The 18,180-nt window shown below is 39.0% G+C and overlaps 2 protein-coding genes across 7 annotated transcripts in view; one reads left to right on the plus strand and one right to left on the minus strand.

Annotated features, from left to right (window-relative positions):
* The window catches only part of Mettl15 (methyltransferase like 15), a 188,711-nt gene extending 180,324 nt beyond the window's left edge, over positions 1–8,387 (minus strand). For 2 of the 4 annotated variants that reach the window (XM_013352576.2, XM_026787668.1), the window contains exons 1-3: positions 8,308–8,387; positions 5,768–5,953; positions 1,341–1,627 (exon numbers count right to left, since the gene is read on the minus strand). In XM_013352576.2, coding sequence (XP_013208030.1) covers positions 1,341–1,610 — 270 coding nt within the window. In that variant the 5' untranslated portion in view covers positions 1,611–1,627; positions 5,768–5,953; positions 8,308–8,387. Of the gene's footprint in view, positions 1–1,340; positions 1,628–5,767; positions 5,954–8,059; positions 8,171–8,307 lie in introns of those variants that run through there. The other 2 variants (XM_005364050.3, XM_026787667.1) reach the window with 2 other exon arrangements.
* A 162-nt stretch (positions 8,388–8,549) lies between these two features.
* Positions 8,550–18,180, plus strand: part of Kif18a (kinesin family member 18A) — a 71,732-nt gene continuing 62,101 nt past the window's right edge. Inside the window, exons 1-4 of one of the 3 annotated variants that reach the window (XM_013352622.1) lie at positions 8,561–8,655; positions 12,249–12,591; positions 12,682–13,052; positions 14,630–14,787. In XM_013352622.1, the coding sequence (XP_013208076.1) occupies positions 12,728–13,052; positions 14,630–14,787 (483 nt within the window). In that variant the 5' untranslated portion in view covers positions 8,561–8,655; positions 12,249–12,591; positions 12,682–12,727. Of the gene's footprint in view, positions 8,656–11,669; positions 11,880–12,248; positions 12,592–12,681; positions 13,053–14,629; positions 14,788–18,180 lie in introns of those variants that run through there. The other 2 variants (XM_013352620.1, XM_013352621.1) reach the window with 2 other exon arrangements.

The raw sequence follows: 18,180 nt of genomic DNA on the forward strand, positions 1-18,180 counted from the left end.
AGAGAGAGAGAGCACTCAAATAGTAGACATCTAATTTCTTGCCCAAGGGTTAATGTGCTGGAAGCTCGTTCTCTGTTGTGGTAATGTTAAGAGGTCCTTGAATTTCAAACACCATCCTTGCAGGAGGATTAGGGTCATATTGATCTCAGAAGAAAATGATACTTCTTACATGACATTTGGAATAAACAAATATGACATGAGGTCTCTCCTCATGGTTCAGCTACCCATCTCACCATTCAGTCTCTCGTCCATGTGACATGCACAATTCCATTCACTATCATGTGATACAGACAAGGAAGTCTCCACGAAAGCAACTGCCAATGTAGGTGGATTTCCAGCCTCTAATACAGAGCTATGCATATCACCTTCCGTTACAATTCATCAAGCTTCAGGTGTTTTATTAGAGAAATAAGGATGCACTCTCTCTCTCTCTCTCTCTCTCTCTCTCTCTCTCTCTCTCTCTCTCAATTGGTTTAGAATCTCTGGAGAGTTCGGCATGACACAGATGGGTACTGGAAATGTAGAGCTAAGAAAATAGGAACAGGGATTCAGAACGCGATCTTATCTCTAATCACTCTTTAAAAAGATTATAAAATCCTCAAAAAACTGTTCTGGAATTGAGTTTTCATACTCAACCTCTCAGCAAGTATATATGATTCTGACAGCTGTGATCTGGTAAAACTAAAAACTCAGGTAAATAATTTCTCAGATTCTAACCTGCCAATCACTATATAAGAGAATTAAAATCATACATTCACACAAAATCTTGTGCACAAATCTTCATAAAATGTGCAACTATGATAAACAGAAAATAGTAACTAACATAATCAGATCCAAAGACAAATGGCTAGACAAAGCACATTATACCCATATCATGGAGAAATCTACAGTAAAAAAGAACAAAGCAGGGCTGTGGTTGTAGCTCAGTGAGAAAGCACTAACTAGTATATGTGAAACTCTGGATTTGAGGCCCAAAATCACATGCATGCATGCATATACATACAAATGGATAAAAGTAAAAAGAAAAACTCACAACATTCTACAACATGGGTAAATCTTTAAAAAGCAGTAAGTCAAAGAATGTAAGCACAAAACATACTTTAGGTCAATCCAAAATGACATAAAATAGCTTAGGGGTTTTGAAGGTCCAGAGAAAAGTAAACAAAAGACCAACTGCCAATGGATATGAGGCTTATCCATGTACTAAAAAACTCCTAACTAGACGATAGTGATGACTTCATAAGCACATCAATATACTAAATAATACCCAATTATATACTTTTAAATAGTGACTTACAACCCAATAAAAAATGACAATGATTTTAAAAAAATCAACTCACCTGCCCTTTTCGAGGTGTCAAGCAATGAATAACTTCATCCACCATTACTGGAATATGCAGTTTAGCCATGGCTTCAGAATCTTTCTCTTCAGATCTATGAACACTCCTAGTACCACACAGAGTTGTCTCTTCCTGAGATTCATATTCAGTATGCACGGCTGCTGAAGTATGCATTGCTTGGGGACAGACACCCAAATTAAATGCACCGGACTCCACCCAGCAGTAAAACAGTCCTTTGTACATTCTACAAAAACATGAATATCGAAGCATTCTGAAGATCAAAAAATCTAGAAGAAAAAATTAAAAATTGTTGATTTGGGGCTTTTAATCTTTTTTATGCACTGGTACTTTGCTTGCACGTATGTCTATGTGAAGATGTCAGATTCCCTGGATTGGAAGTTACAGACAGTTGTGAGCTGCCATGTGGATGCTGGGAATTGAACCCATGTCCTCCTTAAGAGCAGCCAGGGTTCTTAACTGCTGAGTCATCTTTTCAACCTAGTTTCTAATTTTTTTAAAAGACACACTATTTGGGAGAAAGCTCATTAACATAAACTGTTTAATACACAAATAAAACATTTAAGACTCATCATCTAAGCTAGCAAAGGTGACTGCCTTCTTCACATGAAACAAGAAACCCAAGTGAACACACAAACATAATTTAAATGTAATTTCTCACGGGGCACCATAACTACATCTACAATTCCAAACCTCAAGCAAGAAGGGTGCTGGAGGACAACCTGAACTGCGAAAATAATTAACCAATTAATTAAACAAATATAACTTTTACAGTGGCTTTATGAACTCTAAAACCATCCATTTTTACCCCTCATCAGTATGAAAATTGGTAACTCATTTTCTGCAATATAGTTATTAATTAATTCTAAAGAGTAGATTTAAAAACCTTAAAAATATTTATTTAAAAGTTAAACTTGGTTTATGGCCACAGCACCCAGGGCTCACCCAATCTTGTCTAAAAGTTAAACTAGAGCAGGAAAGAGAATATAAATATTTTACTTTAGGTTTGGTTCATCCTTTATTTCCTGTTGTTTCCCTTATTGTTCTCAGTGCTAAATTAATACATTCAACTTAGCTTTGAGAAGCCTGGCACTGGAAATGAGTAAACATGGAGGCCAGACAAGAAAATACGATCACTGGGAAAATCTTGAAGATTGTCAAAAGGGTCTCTGACAAGACAGCCTCAGCACAACCTGTACCCAGGAAGCACACATTGAGTCAAGCTACAACTTAACGCTCAACAGGGCACATTTGGGTATTCATTTCTTCCCTATTCCCTTCAATCCTGGAGATCAAGCCCAGTTTACTCATACCACATAAACAATCAAACGCTAAATACATTTTTATTCCTTTTTTTTTTTTAAACTAGGCTAGGTCTTGCTATGGAACCAGGATAATCTCATACTTGATATCTACCTCAGCTTCCCAAATACTACATGCCATGACACCTTATATACTTTGGAATTTCATGCTACTATTTTGGTTTGGTTTGTCTGATGTGGGTATGTGGCGGGGGGGGTGTAAGTGTTCCTTGTTAGCTGGTGTTAGATATTGAACCAGGCAGGGCCTGTGTACACTAAGTTCCCTCTCTACCACTAGACTGCACCACAGATCCCTGTTTTGAGATGTATACACCCTGTGGCCTAAAACCAAGCAAACAGATAACACAGTCATTGAGACTCTCAAACTTTCTCATCTTCTCCAATTTGAAATTCTTCTAAATGCAGAAGGAGAAAAGAATACTTACATTAATATTGGTTTTTTTTTTTTTTTTTGGGTTTTTCGAGACAGGGTTTCTCTGTAGCTTTGGAGCCTGTCCTGGAACTAACTCTTGTAGACCAGGCTGGCCTGGAACTCACAGAGATCCGCCTGCCTCTGCCTCCTGAGTGCTGGGATTAAAGGCGAGCGCCACCACCGCCCAGCTTTACATTAACATATTAACAGAAAAATATTTAAAAGCATTGGTGTTTTGACCAAATGTTTATAATACTTCTATAGTAAATACCCAGTTGGTACTTCTCTTCCTTCCTCATGGATTAAGAGTTATTTAAGAATAAGTCCTATGATTTCATATGCATAAAATCAAATGAACGATAAGTGCTTACCAAGTGTTTCAGTGGAGGGGAGAAGGAGAACACACAGACCAGTGAATACATTCCAGATTTCACAAAATAAATGTTTTTATCAATCTCGTCTGATTGCACCCACTAAATTTGCATTTTCAAATTACTTGAAGAACTATAAATGTCCTATATAAATGTCTCCATTTCCTTTTGTAATAGAAAGTAAAATAATTCATATGTATTGACGAAAACAGAATGCAATACAAATGTATGTGCATATGTTAAATAGATAGAGCATGAGTAAGATGCTACCCTAAAGGTAACACATCAAATATGCTTTAGAAATAATTCACTGAATTATGTGCCAATAAGAAATAGCGAAAATATGGAGGTGCCAAAGAAACTAGAAATAAACTCTAAAGTGAATTTCGAATTCTGAAGCACCAACAAATTTACCAAATTGTTAGTTATTCTTTAAATTCTCCAGATAACTTTAAAATGCCAAGCACAAGTACCCTTTAATTTGATGGACCTTTTTTCAAGATAATAACTAATTTTTATTCAGCACTAAGTGACAATAACTCTATGTAAAAACTATGTTCTACCTCATGTAATCTATCATAGTTCTTGGAGTTGAGTGTAGTTATTGCTGTATTATAATTGAAGAAACTAAATTACTTACCCCATATCCAGAGCTATAACTGTAACTACAGTGTAAAGGATCTATCTTCAGAGCCTAAAATCTTTATTTTCAGTGTTATAAACATAACCCAATGCAACTACTTTAATGTACATATATAATTTAATGGTACACTACACTGACTATGTATATATAGTAGCTCACAAATTATATTTTTAATGGAAAATACCTCCTATATCTTGGCTTTGCTCTACTTGGAACTAATAGACCAACAAAAGGAACTCCATGCATCAGGCAAAAGAATGGAATCTGGAATATGCAAACAGCCTATACTCTATATCCTAACAGTTTTAATAACTTATTTTTATCTTGGGGGGTTCAAATGAATACAAGTGCCAATAGAGACTAGAGGCATGGTATTCCCCAAAGCTGGAGCTAGCGGCAGTGGTGGGTAGAATGATCTGGGGGCTGGGAAATGAACTCTGGTCTCCAACAGTACAAACAATCACTGGGCCATGTCTCCAGCCCCTTGTCCAGATTTTAACTGTATTTTTTACAGGAAGCTCTGCTGTCAATGAAAAACTCAAAATAATGTGGAAATAAAACAAAAAAAATGGATGCAAAATTGTTTGCATTAGCATTTTATTCTTTATTGTACTCAAATTTTATGCATTCATTTAATTATGTTCAAAGTAAAGCCAAGTTTTCTTACTTGTTTGTTTTTGAGACAGTTTTTTTTTCTTTTTTCTTTTTAATTAATTTTACTCAGCTATACATTTTTCTCTGCTCCTTTCCCTTCCTCTCCCCTCCCCTTCTACCGTTTCCCATGGTCCCCATGCTCCCAATTTATTGAGACAGAGTTTCTTTGCACCGCCTTTGCTATCCTGGAACTATCTCTGTAGAGGAGGCTGGCCTAGAACTCACAGACCTCCACCTACCTCTGCCTTCCTCCCAAGTGCTGGGATTAAAGGGGTGAGCGACTACTGTTTCGTGTCTAATTTTTTTTTCTTGTTATGAACTAACTAGCTTGTAACCTAGGCAAACATGGAGAAGGGACTGCAAATGATTATTTGTAGCCTTGAGACTGTTTGTAGGATCCCACTTTGTTGAGATGGTGCCCTAAAATTTACTGAGTACAAACTAAAGGAAATTCCATCCTCGTAGCCCCGTCTACCTACCAAAACAAACTGATCCCTTTGCAACCTCGGAAGGTTGTTTAATTTCTTGCGAGTCAGTAAACCTGGCCTCTAAAGCAGACTGCAGTGTGTTGTAGGGAAATCTTTTCACTCTTCGACACCAGCAAAGTCATCTTAAGTTATGGAGACCACAAAATTGACCAGGTTACTCTTTTAATTGTGGGACTACAAACTGATGACTATAAAGAGTACTTCCTTCGGGCTGCTAACCGTCACTGTGATTAGTCTACCCTGGGAGAAAATGTTGTAACAAATGTAATTTTAATGCTAAAACGCGACCAGCGGGCTGGCGGGGAGGCAGAGGGCAGTGGAAAGGGGAGGAAGGCACCCATTGTCATCGGATTCCAGCCAGTCCTGGGCAATCTTCACAGTCAGGCTGACAAGCAGACACCAAGCAGTTGGGGGAGGGGCTTCTACTTCCTTAGCTGGGTGGAGATAGGATTCCCAAAACCCCTAAACCAAGAGCACCATCTCCATCCCAGAACTAGCCACTCGCTGCCTTCTCCTCACCTGAGGAAAGAAGAGTCCTCAGTCAGCCTGTAAGTTGGGCCAGCCGCGACACTAAGAAACAGAAGAGCCTGGACTTGCATACATCTAGGTCGGGGGTGGGGGAAAACTTGTCACGACGGACTGATGGGCTCCAATCCGTCGGGGCAACTGAAGTCTGTCTGACTTTCGTTCCGTTGCTCCCAGCACCTGCAGGGAAAAGGTGTTGAGGGTCAAAGGTTTCCAAAAGACCTTCCCAGGAAAATAAGATCTCACCATTGCCAAGTTTAAACACACCTTTAAGGATTTAAAAGCCAAAAGTCCGTCGCAACCTTAAAAGTAACTTTCACTTTTCTCTTGGGTCGACTAAAAGTTTTGTAATGGCTACATACATCATCGCCAGTTTCTAACCAAAGATGGAAATTTCGATCTTCTTAGCCCTGCACATTTGGAAAGCTTTGGTTCTTCCCCCCACCCCTTTCATTTCGTTAGAAAGCAGGAGGTTCTCTTGTCCTGTTGTTACTTCTGCCAAACTCATGAGTTGCCAACTCCACAATAATGGCAGTGATTGTATTGCCAAAACCGCTGTTTTAATCAAATGCAAGATTCCTCAAGAGTATAGATTTCATAATTTGAACACTACTATAGAGCAAATGCAATGGGGAACTGAAACTAAACTTATAGTATCTGGATTAGGTGTGGCTACACCTTTATCACTAAGAAATCTATACAGTGTGGATGTAAAAAGCAAAAACTGAAATTTATGTGCCTTATTTATTAACCAATTTTGCAAGATGGCAAGATAAACATTTCAAACTAGATTAAAATATCACTTTATAGACACTTGACAAAAAGTATTTTAAATACAAATAGCTGGAATTTGGTTTTACAAGACAAATAGAGATTTTTCTAACACTTCAGTTTTCTTGCAATAAAATCAAAACATGTCTCTTTCTTACTGTCTGTTTTTGTTGTTGTTTTGGCTTGGCTTGGTTTTTCGAGACAAGGTTGCTCTGTGTATCTCTGGCTGGCTGTCCTAGAACTCACTCTGTAGACCCAGCTGACCTCACACACAGAGATCTGCCTGTTTCTGTCTCCCTGCGTGCTGGGATTGAAGGCATGGGCCACCACCGCCTGACTCTTAGTCTGTTTTGAGACTAATGTGAAGTAATATGTAAGGAGTTAATAATATGCCTGGGACACCAAAGGCCAACTACTATAGACTGAGGGATTTTGTTTTATTGGTCTTTAGAGACAGAGTTCTCTGTGTGTCTTTAGAGCCTGTCCTAAAACTTGCTCTATAGACCAGGTTGGCCTGGAACTCACAGAAATCCGCCGGTCTCTGCCTCCCGAGTGCCAGTATTAAAGGTATGTGCCACCATCGCCAGGTGTGAAGGAGTATTTAAAATAAAATTAACTCTTCTCAATTTTATTGCCAAACCCAGTACAACACAAATGATGTCATTAGTTGGTACATTTAATTCAACCAAAAATAAGTAGTCACTTTATTGCTGGACTATCCAGGGCTCAGGAAAACTCATAGAACATGCATGATGAATAGTTTGCAATGTTCCTGATTTTCTTCAATAGAAATAGGGACTCTCCATTATAATCTGGGAGCGTTCAACAAAAAATTCTACTAACAGTAGCCTGCACTGCTGGGTGTGGTGGTGCACGCCTTTAATCCCAACACTTGGGAGGCAGAGGCAGGCAGATCTCTGAGTTCTGGGCCAGCCTTAGCTACATAGCAAGGCCAGCCAAAACTCTGTCTCAAAATATGAAACAGAGAGAGAGACAGAGAGAAAGGAAGAGAGAGAATGCACTATTCTGAAACATCCACAATTTTACAGTGATATTCAATCAACTGGAATCTAACCTCCAGGAGGGCAGAGACATTGACTTCATTATGGACTAATGTGTTCCTAAAATCATCAAGTAATAATTGCTAAGTAAATGGACAGTCATATAAACAACAGCAATGAAATTAAATGGACAGTCATATAAACAACAGCAATGAAATTAACATCAGAATACTAAATTTATCTCAAGGGCTGAGGATGATAGGGGGCTTGCCTAGCCACAATACAAATATAAAATGCAAAGTACCCTGCCAAATTAAAAATGAGTTATTCACAAAAAATATTTCCCATGTTTCCATGCATTTTTGTTCTAAAGTATACATTCAGAAATAATACAATCTAGAATAACATTCAACAACAACCTGGTCAAATAATGTACTAAGCCAATGTCATTAAGTGGTTTTTTTTTTTTATTTTGTAATGTCGTCCTTGAACATGTAAAAAGCCGTCAAATTACCAAATATTTTCAGTCAGCCATAAGGAGAACAGGCCAGGAAGTCCTGACAGGAAGACTTCGGACCTGGAGCCAGAAGTCTTGAACTTATAATTAATTCAGGTAGAAGCCCTATACCTTTCATAGCATGAGACCTAATCCTTGGAAGCCTGAGTAACCAGAAAGGAAAAAAAGAACAAAATAACCCATGCCCTTTAACACGCCTTCTGCCCCGAAGGAGAAGCAGACCACCCCACACCACAGGAACCTACTCACTCCCAGGGTCTGCCACCAAACTACGGCTCCCAGGTGGCTTCCCGCCTGCACCTCCGCCCTAGCTCCGCCCACTCCGCCAGCGGCTCCCGGAAACGATCGCGCGCGTTGCCACGGAGACGCCCAGAAAAGCCGCTTTTCCTCCTCCCTCCCCCCACTGGCCTGGGAGGCCCGGCCTCAGGCCCCAAACTGCGAGACGCCTTGGCAACGTCCGACGTGATGACGTCAGCAGAGCGGCAGCCAATGATATACGTCGCTGAGGAAGCTAGCTTGGGTTTGAATTTTGTGGCTGTGCCTGGAGCGCCTGGAAGCCTTCTCAGCCAAGTTTCCGCGGACGCTTTCTCCAGGTGAGTGAGCTGGGCACTGTCCGGGGACGGGTTCTAGGTCTCGGGAGTGCAGGGTCCGGCGGCTGCGGTCAGGTCTGCGGACAGAGGAGCTTTGGGCGCGGAGTGCGGGACGCGGGTCCCCTTGGTCCCCCGGCGGGAAGGACCCGGGGCTGCCTGTCTGTGGCGGCACGACTCGGCCCGCCGTTGCCATCGCCGAGGTCCCGGGGCTTCGCCTTCGAGCCCCGAGAGGAAGCAGGTCCCTTTAAACGGTAGCTGGCCCCTTTCCCAGTCCTGGACTGAGGGCTCTGACAGTCCAGCCTCTTGGAGTGTGAGGTTCCTTCCGGATTCCAAATTCGGAGTAGCCTGCTTAAGCTGCACACGTTAGTGTGCGACGTCTGTGCTTTACTGTCAGGTGAGGAGCTTTTGTTTGTACACAGCGGCTCTCTGGTCACTGGTCAGTCCGGAGCTCAGGTGTGGCAACGGGCACGACCGGCCCTGACTGCCCACCTGTGTTGCCGAGGACCACAAAGAAAAATAATGAAAGACCTGAAGGCAAGGAGCTATTTTTGCAACCCTTTCCTATAGGATCTCGTTGGCCTTGGCCTTACAAAGAAGCTAACTTTGTTGGTGTTGTCATTGCACCTCGCCCAGTTCCTAGCTTGGGTTTGCTTTCTTTAACTTTGGTGTTAGGCTATGAAATGCACGGAAATGATAAATAGCACTTGCTATTAAATGCACTATATTGTAGGAACTATTTAATTAAGCGAGAATGATTTGCTGTAAGAGGTATGCTCGTTATCGAACCCTTAGTTACAGATATGCAAGGTTTCTCATGTTAAACAGCATCTTGTCCCACTATAGTTATAGCGCAAATCAGTAACGAATAAGTGTCAATGCTGTGAAGAGCGATGGAAAAGATAGCCCACTCACGGTGCTGACCTTCCCTCCGTGGCAGCTTGTCATTCTGCCCTGATGTCTGTAAGCCAGTCAAATCAGGGGCCCTAACACTGAAGTTAATGTACAGAAAGGTTTATGCTAGAAACCCTAAGTGAGGAGAGTGTTCTAAACAGTGTTGAAGCAGAATTGTATGGGTTTGACATAATTCATAGCTATGTCATTCTACTTCTGTACGCCTGTTTGGAAGCAGTCTTTTCTCTTTCGTAGTTGTGTACTTTGGATTTGGATCTGGGTCCAGTTTCTGTCTCATTAGTAAAAGCAGTTGGAAAAACTATGTTTATAAACAGACATTGCATGATTATAATGATGGTTGAATGACATGAATATAAAGCGTTTGCTGTAATTCCTGCCAGAGAGTGACTTATTGTCACCACTATTGCTAGTCATCACCACATTGAAGTAATGCAAGTATTGTAAGCATGATTGTTAAGAATAGTTACTGCACCCAGGTGGTGGTGGTGCATAGCCAGCTGGTGGTGGCACACATCTTTATACACTGCTTATGTATTCAGAGGTCCAAGTCTTTGGTGTCTTAGTGACGTGGAAATTCAAAGAGCATCAGTATATGCATAAAGTGTGGTTGAACTTTATGACAGTCTCACTGGAACAAAAAGAAACTGACAAAGAACAGCAGTGTGAAAAGGTCAACTCTACTACTATCCTTAGAACATCTTATTCCACAGATAACAATAACTTTCTTATTAAACATGGTCTCTGCACTTGATACAGAGTCAACTAGATATGAATTTCTTTTTAATAACTTATATATTTTATGTGTGTTGGTGTATATGTCTGTGATAATGATGTCGGATTTTCTGAAACTACAGTTACAGACAGTTGTGAGCTGCCATGTGGGTGCTGGGAATTGAACCAGGGTTCTCTGGAAGAGCAGTCAGTGCTCTTAACCACTGACCCCATCTCTCCAGCCCCCTAGATCCCAATTTCTTAGTTACCCATGTTAGAAAAAAAAGCATCTCTTCAATGTATGAATAATATCATTAATTTCTGAAGATGTCAGTATATTGAAGTATTTATTATCTTTAAGAAATGTATATCTGAAAAAAATAAGAAAAAAATGCCGGGCGGTGGTGGCACACGCCTTTAATCCCAGCACTCGAGAGGCAGAGGCAGGCAGATCTTTGTGAGTTTGAAGCCAACCTGGCGTACAAGAACTAGTTCCAGGACAGGCTCCAAAGCTACAGAGAAAACCTGTCTCGAAAAAGAAAAAAAGAAGAGGAGGAGGAGAAGAAGAAGAAGAAGAAATGTATATCTGAACCTCTGAACCTGGTGGTAGTAGCACATGCCTTTAATCCCAGCACTTGGGAGGCAAAGACAGGCAGATCGCTGAGTTTAGGGTTAAACATATTTTTTGACTCAGTAGGGATATTTTGAGCAAAAGTGATGGGAATATGTGAGGTTATAGGTAAGGTTGATCAAAAAACATTATATACGTGTATGAAGTACTCAAATTTTTAAAATGTCTTAAATGTAGTTCTCATTGAGTCAATGGTCTCTTTGTTATGGACACTAGTGTCCAGTTCCTGGGTTTAATCTGTCCTTCTTCAGCCTCCTCAGTAGCTATAACTACAGGTGTGTCATGGGCCCTGTTTGTTTGAGTTTTCTATCCACCCTAGGTATTTGATTAAGAAAATTCAACCATGAGTAGAACACTATGGGTTCAGTCACTAGTATGGAGGAAAGACAGTTTTCTTTGCTTTCTTGTATTCAGGAAGTAGGAAAATGCATGAATTCTGTAAAATAGGATCAGTCTTCCATTGTTTAAAAGGATAAAACTAGGTAAAGGGATGCCAATCTTCCAAATTTTTAATGAGATCTAAGAGTTTACCTCTGAATTTGAAGCTAATTGGGGATTTCGTGGGTTTTTTAAAAGACAGTAAGTATTGGTCAAGTAACATTTTTTTTGGAAGAAATTCTGTCAGTCTCTTAAAGGAACTTAAGAAGAATAATGTCACATGTAACTTTGTGTTTCAACCTGTTACAGATTTTAAGAGAAATTGATCTTATTTCTCATTTCTCTTTGTTCTCTAGCTGGAGCTCAAGAAAGCAAGGAGTCCCTTGAGCATTCTTTGAGCTCTACAGATAAAATTACATCCAGGCATTTGAAAGTAAACAGTTATAAAGGAAATAAATGATTTAATTAAACTGACCATGCCAAAACCTGGCCTTGCAGCTCCATTAGCCTCCCCTTTCACAAGCTTGTTACTGTCACAGAATTTTGGACTTGCCACCTGAAATATACATGTGTGTCCAGTAAAGTGGCTTAGCAGGTAAAGTTACTTGCTGCCAAGTCTGATGACCTGAATGGGATGCTCAGAATCTACAGGAGGGAAGAAAATCAGCTTCTGCATTTGTTCTTAGTTGCCTCGAGTTCTCTGAGTAGCAGAGTGAGGCTTAGTGAGCTTCAGCATAAGATTGTTGTGGTCCTTGTTCAGTTGATGTTTAGGTAGTCACGTTGGTGAGGCTTTGTGGGTATAGCTTCTGATATTCCTAGGAGATATGATCTCTCTGCACATTAAGAGATCAGAGAATAGGATCTCTGAATACATGAGTAGTGTATACTATTTCTCTCCTCTCCAGACATGTGCTGGCTAGCCACTGCAACTTAAGAACTAACCCACTGTATCTCTGACACGCAGGGAGAGACAGCCTGGATGCATCTTTACACTTCCAAGAGACTACAGACAAGATCACTTTTACTAAAAGGAGTTCCCAAGCTAAAATTTCCGTTATTACCCTGATCTGATTCAGAAAGATCTTTCTCTGCTCATTTTCATCATCCAACCTAAAACTGTGTTAGAGCCATTTGAAAAGTCAAATCAGAAAGTGAATCAGCTCTAATGTTTGAGTTTTGTTTAAACTCAAGAACGTGATTAATATTTCAGGAAATTCTTACCATGATTTTGTGTACATGTGTGCCATTTTGGGGAGATGTTTAAGTTTACAGGACTATATACATTTCTCCAGTAATACATTTTCTAGGTAAGTGGAACATAAACATTACCTTTTAAACAACTATTACATGCCAGATTTAAGTAAAACTAATAGTGACTTTTTCCTGTTTAATTTCAGAAAACTGCCCCAGCATTCATGTGAGCAGGAATCAAGATAACTAAAAATGTCTGTCACTAAGGAGGATTTATGTCACCACATGAAAGTAGTTGTTCGTGTGCGGCCCGAGAGCACAAAAGAAAAAACAGTTGCGTTACATAGAGTGGTTCATGTTGTGGATAAACATATGCTCGTTTTTGATCCCAAGCCAGAAGAAGTCAGTTTTTTTCACAAAAAGAAAACTACAAATTTTGATATTACTAAAAGACAAAATAAAGATCTTAAGTTTGTATTTGATGCTGTATTTGATGAAACGTCAACTCAAATGGAAGTTTTTGAACATACTACGAAGCCAATTCTTCATAGTTTTCTGAATGGATATAATTGCACAGGTAATTGTTTCAGTTTGAAGTTGAATTTTTCTTTCTAACTTCAGTTTTAATCTTGTAATAAATCAAGTTCAAGGTACAAGCATTCTAATAGTTTTAAGACTTTTAGTAGGGCTGACGATATGTCTCAGTGATTAAGAACACTGACTGCTTTTCCAGAGTACCTGGGTTCAATTCCCAGCACCCACATGGCAGTTAACAACTGTCTGTAGCTCCAAGATCTGACACCTTCACACCAGACATACATAGAGGCAAAACAATGATGCACATAAGATAAAAATAAATAAATTCTATTTTAAAAAGAAAACTTTAGTAAATTTAAGTGCAAGCTTTCTTTGAAATGTAGTCATACATAGCTTATTCTTAATGAAACTTTCTTCCTGGAGCCCTGCCATTGCCCCTATAAACACTCTTTGCAGTTTTATTAGGCCATCTGCTTCTTATAATTGGTGCCAGATTTGTCGCCATTTAAACTGACGAGTATATCCGCTGTTGACCTCTACAGTCATCTGCCCCCGTCAAGCAGCCTGCCGTTTCTTTGCAGAACCATCTATAAGATGCCTTAATATGAAAAGGTTAAATAAAACGTGGTAAGCTTGAGAGTTGTGTGCTTTTTAGCAGATCTTCAGCCCAAGAAGCATTCCTTATACCATAGGGAGGCTATATTTAGTCTTTGAGAACAGACCAGTTAATTCAGTGTCATAATACTAGCATACTAGTATCTCATTTTTAAAATTGTCAGTTGTTAATGGGGTTTTCTCTAACATATTCCACGTTATAACATGTTTCACTAAGATTGTCTTACTCAGTTTGGTCACAGAAAATTGATACTCTTCATCCTTGATCAAGAACAAAATGCCGTTTATTGGTTGGAACTTCTGGTTCTAACTTGTATCCAAATGTTTTGAAGATTCCTCCCTCCTTATCTTTAAAAAAAAAAAAAAAGATCTCTGTCAATACCATTTCTTTAGTTTCTCTCTGGCTTTATAGTAATTAGCTGTCTTAAAACTTCTTTCATAAGCTAAAGTGAAACACCAGCTTAATTCATTCCAAAAACTATTTTATCAGTTATTAACATATAAGAATCTAATGACTGAATATGGTATTGAGTGTTTGCATTTGTAACTCAGTGGATTTCTTTTACATTTGAAGAAATGCATGCCTTCTTGATGGTACTGGATAGAATTGTGCAAATAAGTAATTTGCCTAAAACAATATTTAAAGAACAATTTTATAAATCACCTTTATGAAATTCATTCATTTCAACAAACTTATGTCTGCTTTGCTCCATGTTATTTGCTAAAGCACAGTCTGCCTTGGTGGAGGCAGTATGGTCATGCTACCATAGAGGGATATGGATAGCTATCATATTCCGATGGCAAATAAGTGAGTAGGTGCTTCTGCCTGTCACGGTATGGGAAGCACACAATAACATTAGTGCTAAGTAGAAACAGGTGATACCTATTGGATCTAAGTTAGTTACTGTTCAGGATATCAGTTAGAGCTAGCACTAGCCTGCATTTAGTATTACTATATAGGAACAGTGAGTGTTGATCTCTTCTTTTTCATTGAAACCTCAGTACTTGCATATGGTGCCACTGGAGCTGGGAAGACTCACACAATGCTAGGATCAGCTGATGAGCCTGGAGTGATGTACCTAACAATGTTAGACCTTTTCAAATCCATGGATGAGATTAAAGAAGAAAAAGTGTGTAGTACTGCAGTTTCTTATTTAGAGGTAAGCTGACACTAACCTCAATATTAATTATTGTCCGAGAAAACTCAGTTACTCAATTGCAATGGTCCATTCAAATTATTTTATGCAGAAATCTTCATGTGAATGTTTTCAGTCATTAAAATTCCTAATCATGCATGTTTTTCATGATCTTACTCTAATTTTAATTTCAAAGTATAGAGACATTCCAAAAATAGTATGTAGAAAGAACTTCCAGAAAACCTTCACTGAGATGCCCTATATGTTAAAATTTTACACCTGCAGTATACTCTCTGTTGTGTGTGCACTTATTATTTGGTACTGTTTAAGGTATAAATTTATTGAACCAGGTAATTTTAAACCACAGTCATGGAATGTTTATCAAAATCAAGAAATTAACAGTGATTATCATTGTCTAATCTATGAACCTTAATGCAATTTTGATAATTATATTATTAATACCTTTTCCAGAAAGTATTTCAGGTCATAAATTACATTCATTTGTATGCCTTTGGCTTTCATTTATGAGCAGTTTTTGTTTCCTTTGTACTTTCCCTCAGTTTGTTTTTGTTTTTATTAGACTTGGTTTATTATCTGGCAGATACACCACAGACGTGGTACTGAGTGCTCCCTGCTTGCATCAGTTCCCTTGCATACCCGATTGCTCCTATTAGTATGTTAACTTTTATAAATTTTGTTAGGGAATTTTCAGGCTTGCTGATGATTCATATTTGAATATATTATAGATAATGGTGATTTTTAGACACCAACATTTCTTCTGTTTATTCCTTAGAATTTACTGTAAGGATACCTTTTCCCTTTGTTGCAATCTCATAGACTCGTGGATTATTTAATAGTCAGTGGACTGTAGGTATTTTCTGTGATTTGAGGGATGGGAACTTTTTAAATTTTTATGGGATGTGAATGCAGGTATGGTTGTGAAGATGTCTTTTAGGAATTAATTCTTTCTTTTCCTTTTTTTTTTTTTGAGTTGGTTCTGTCTTAGCACCTTGTTGAAGTAGGGGGTCTCTTATTTCTTCCACACTACACCAAGCTATCTGGCTTTCAGGCTTCAGACCCTGCTTCCTGTCTCCCTTAGGAGTGCTGACTTTAGATATGAACTTCGATGTGTGTGGTGCTTTTTTAAAAAAATAGTACATACAGTACATACTTTATTTCATATCCCATAACTCCCCCAAGATTCTCCCCTCTCCCTATCCACCCAATCTCATGTTCTTGCTCTCAAAAAAGAAAAAGCCACTAAAAACATGGAGTACAAATTATTCCTGAGCATGGACCTGCTCTAGAGTGTAGTTGGTATACCCAATGTCGGTCCTTTGAAGAAAACTGATTTTCGCTTTCCCAGAAGCATCGTTTGTGACTAGCTTCTCTGTAGTGGCGAGTCCGTGTACCCACTTCCTCAGCCAAATGCTGAGGTTTATATCTGTCTTGAGCTTGGACAGATCTTGTGAGTACTGTCACAGTCTGAATTTCAATACATCTGTCCTCTTTTGTCTACAACATCTCTTTCCTTAAAATTGTCCTTCACCTCTGGCTCTTCAAATCCTCCCACCCTCTCTTCCCTGAGTCTTGAAAGGAATGAAATAAAGATGGGCAATTAAGGGATGAGCAGGATCCAACTTTGATCATCAGCCTTTCTTGGTGTGTATTTTGACCCATCTTAAAGACTCCTTGGGATAGATTTTATGTGGCCTAGCCTGGCCTTGTACTCATGGTCCTCCTACCTCAATCTCCTATATGTTGGGATGGTAGAAATGTGTCAGCACATTCACATTTGTGACTCCTTTTTGTGGGCTCAAAGTGTGAAAATTTGGTCATCCAAAGTTCCTTAGTGCTGCCACTACCCTTTTGTCATTCTCTGAGGCCTCTCAGGAATTCCTGGTATTTGACAAATGAAAATAAAGGTGCTGACAGTAATTGTTTGCTCAGATAGAATTTTAGAAACCCCTGATAGCACTGAAAATATTAATTAAACATTTATTTCTAGTGTTAGAATATTTCTCTTAGATCTTTTTTTAATTTTGTCTTTTTTTTGCATTTTTTATTGATATTTATTGAGCTCAACATTTTTCTCTGCTCCCCTCCCTGCCTTTCCCTTTCCCACTTCAGTTCTCCCCCAGGATCCCCATGCTCCCAATTTACTCAAGAGATTTTGTCTTTTTCTACTTTCTATTTCTCATGTAGATTAGATCTTAGTGTCCTCATTGTTGTCTAAGTTCTCTGGGATTGTGGTTTGTAGGCTGGCTTCCTTTGCTTTATGTTTCAAAACCACCTATGAGTGAGTACATGTGATAATTGTCTTTCTGTGTCTGAGTTACCTCACTCAAAATAATGTTTTCTAGTTCCATCCATTTTCCTGCAAAATTCAAGCTGTCATTTTTTTTCTGCTGTGTAGTATTCCATTGTGTAAATGTACCACTTTTTTTTTTAATCCATTCTTCGGTCGAGGGGCATATAGGTTGTTTCCAGGTTCTGGCTATGACAAACAATGCTGCTATGAACATAATTGAGCACATGTCCTTGTGACACAATTGAGCATCCTTTGGTTATATAACCAAAAGTGGTATTACTGGGTCTTGAGAAAGGCTGTTTCCTGATTTTCTGAGAAATTGCCACACTAACATCCAAAGGGCTGTACCAGCTTGCATTCCCAGCAGCAATGCAGAAGTGTTCCCTTTTCCCCATCACATCTCCAGCATAAGTTGTCATCAGAGTTTTTGATCTTGGCCATTCTTACAGGTGTAAGATGGAATCTCAATTGTTTTGATTTGCATTTCTCTGATGACTAAGGATGTTAAACATTTCGTTAAGTGTCTTTCAGCCATTTTTAGATTCCTCTGTTGAGAGTTCTCTGTTTAGGTCTGTACTCCATTTTTTTTTATTGGATTATGTGATCTTTTGCTGTCCAATTTCTTGAGTTCTTTCTATATTTTTGAGATCAGACCTCTGTCTGATGTGGGGTTAGTGAAGATCTTTTCCCATTCTGTAGGCTGTCGTTTTGTCTTGTTTACAATGTCCTTTGCTTTACAGAAGCTTTTCAGTTTCACGAGGTTCCATTTATTGATTATTTCTTTCAGTGTCTGTGCTGCTGGAGTTATATTTAGGAAGTGGTTCCCTGTGCCAATGGGTTCAAGTGTACTTCCCACTTTCTCTTCTGTAAGGTTCAGTGTGGCTGGCTTTATGTTGAGGTATTTGATCCATTTGGACTTGAGTTTTGTGCATGGTGATATTTTTATTCTTCTACTAGTAATGCCAGCACTACTTGTTAAATATACTTTCTTTTTTCCATTTGATATTTTTTGCTTCTTTATCAAAGATCAGGTGTTTGAAGATGTGTGGATTGATATCCGGGTCTTCTATTCATTTCCATTGGTCCTCCTGTCTGTTCTTATGCCA

This window comes from Microtus ochrogaster, assembly GCF_000317375.1.
Source record: "Microtus ochrogaster isolate Prairie Vole_2 chromosome 14 unlocalized genomic scaffold, MicOch1.0 chr14_random_1, whole genome shotgun sequence".
NCBI classification, from domain to species: domain Eukaryota; kingdom Metazoa; phylum Chordata; class Mammalia; order Rodentia; family Cricetidae; genus Microtus; species Microtus ochrogaster.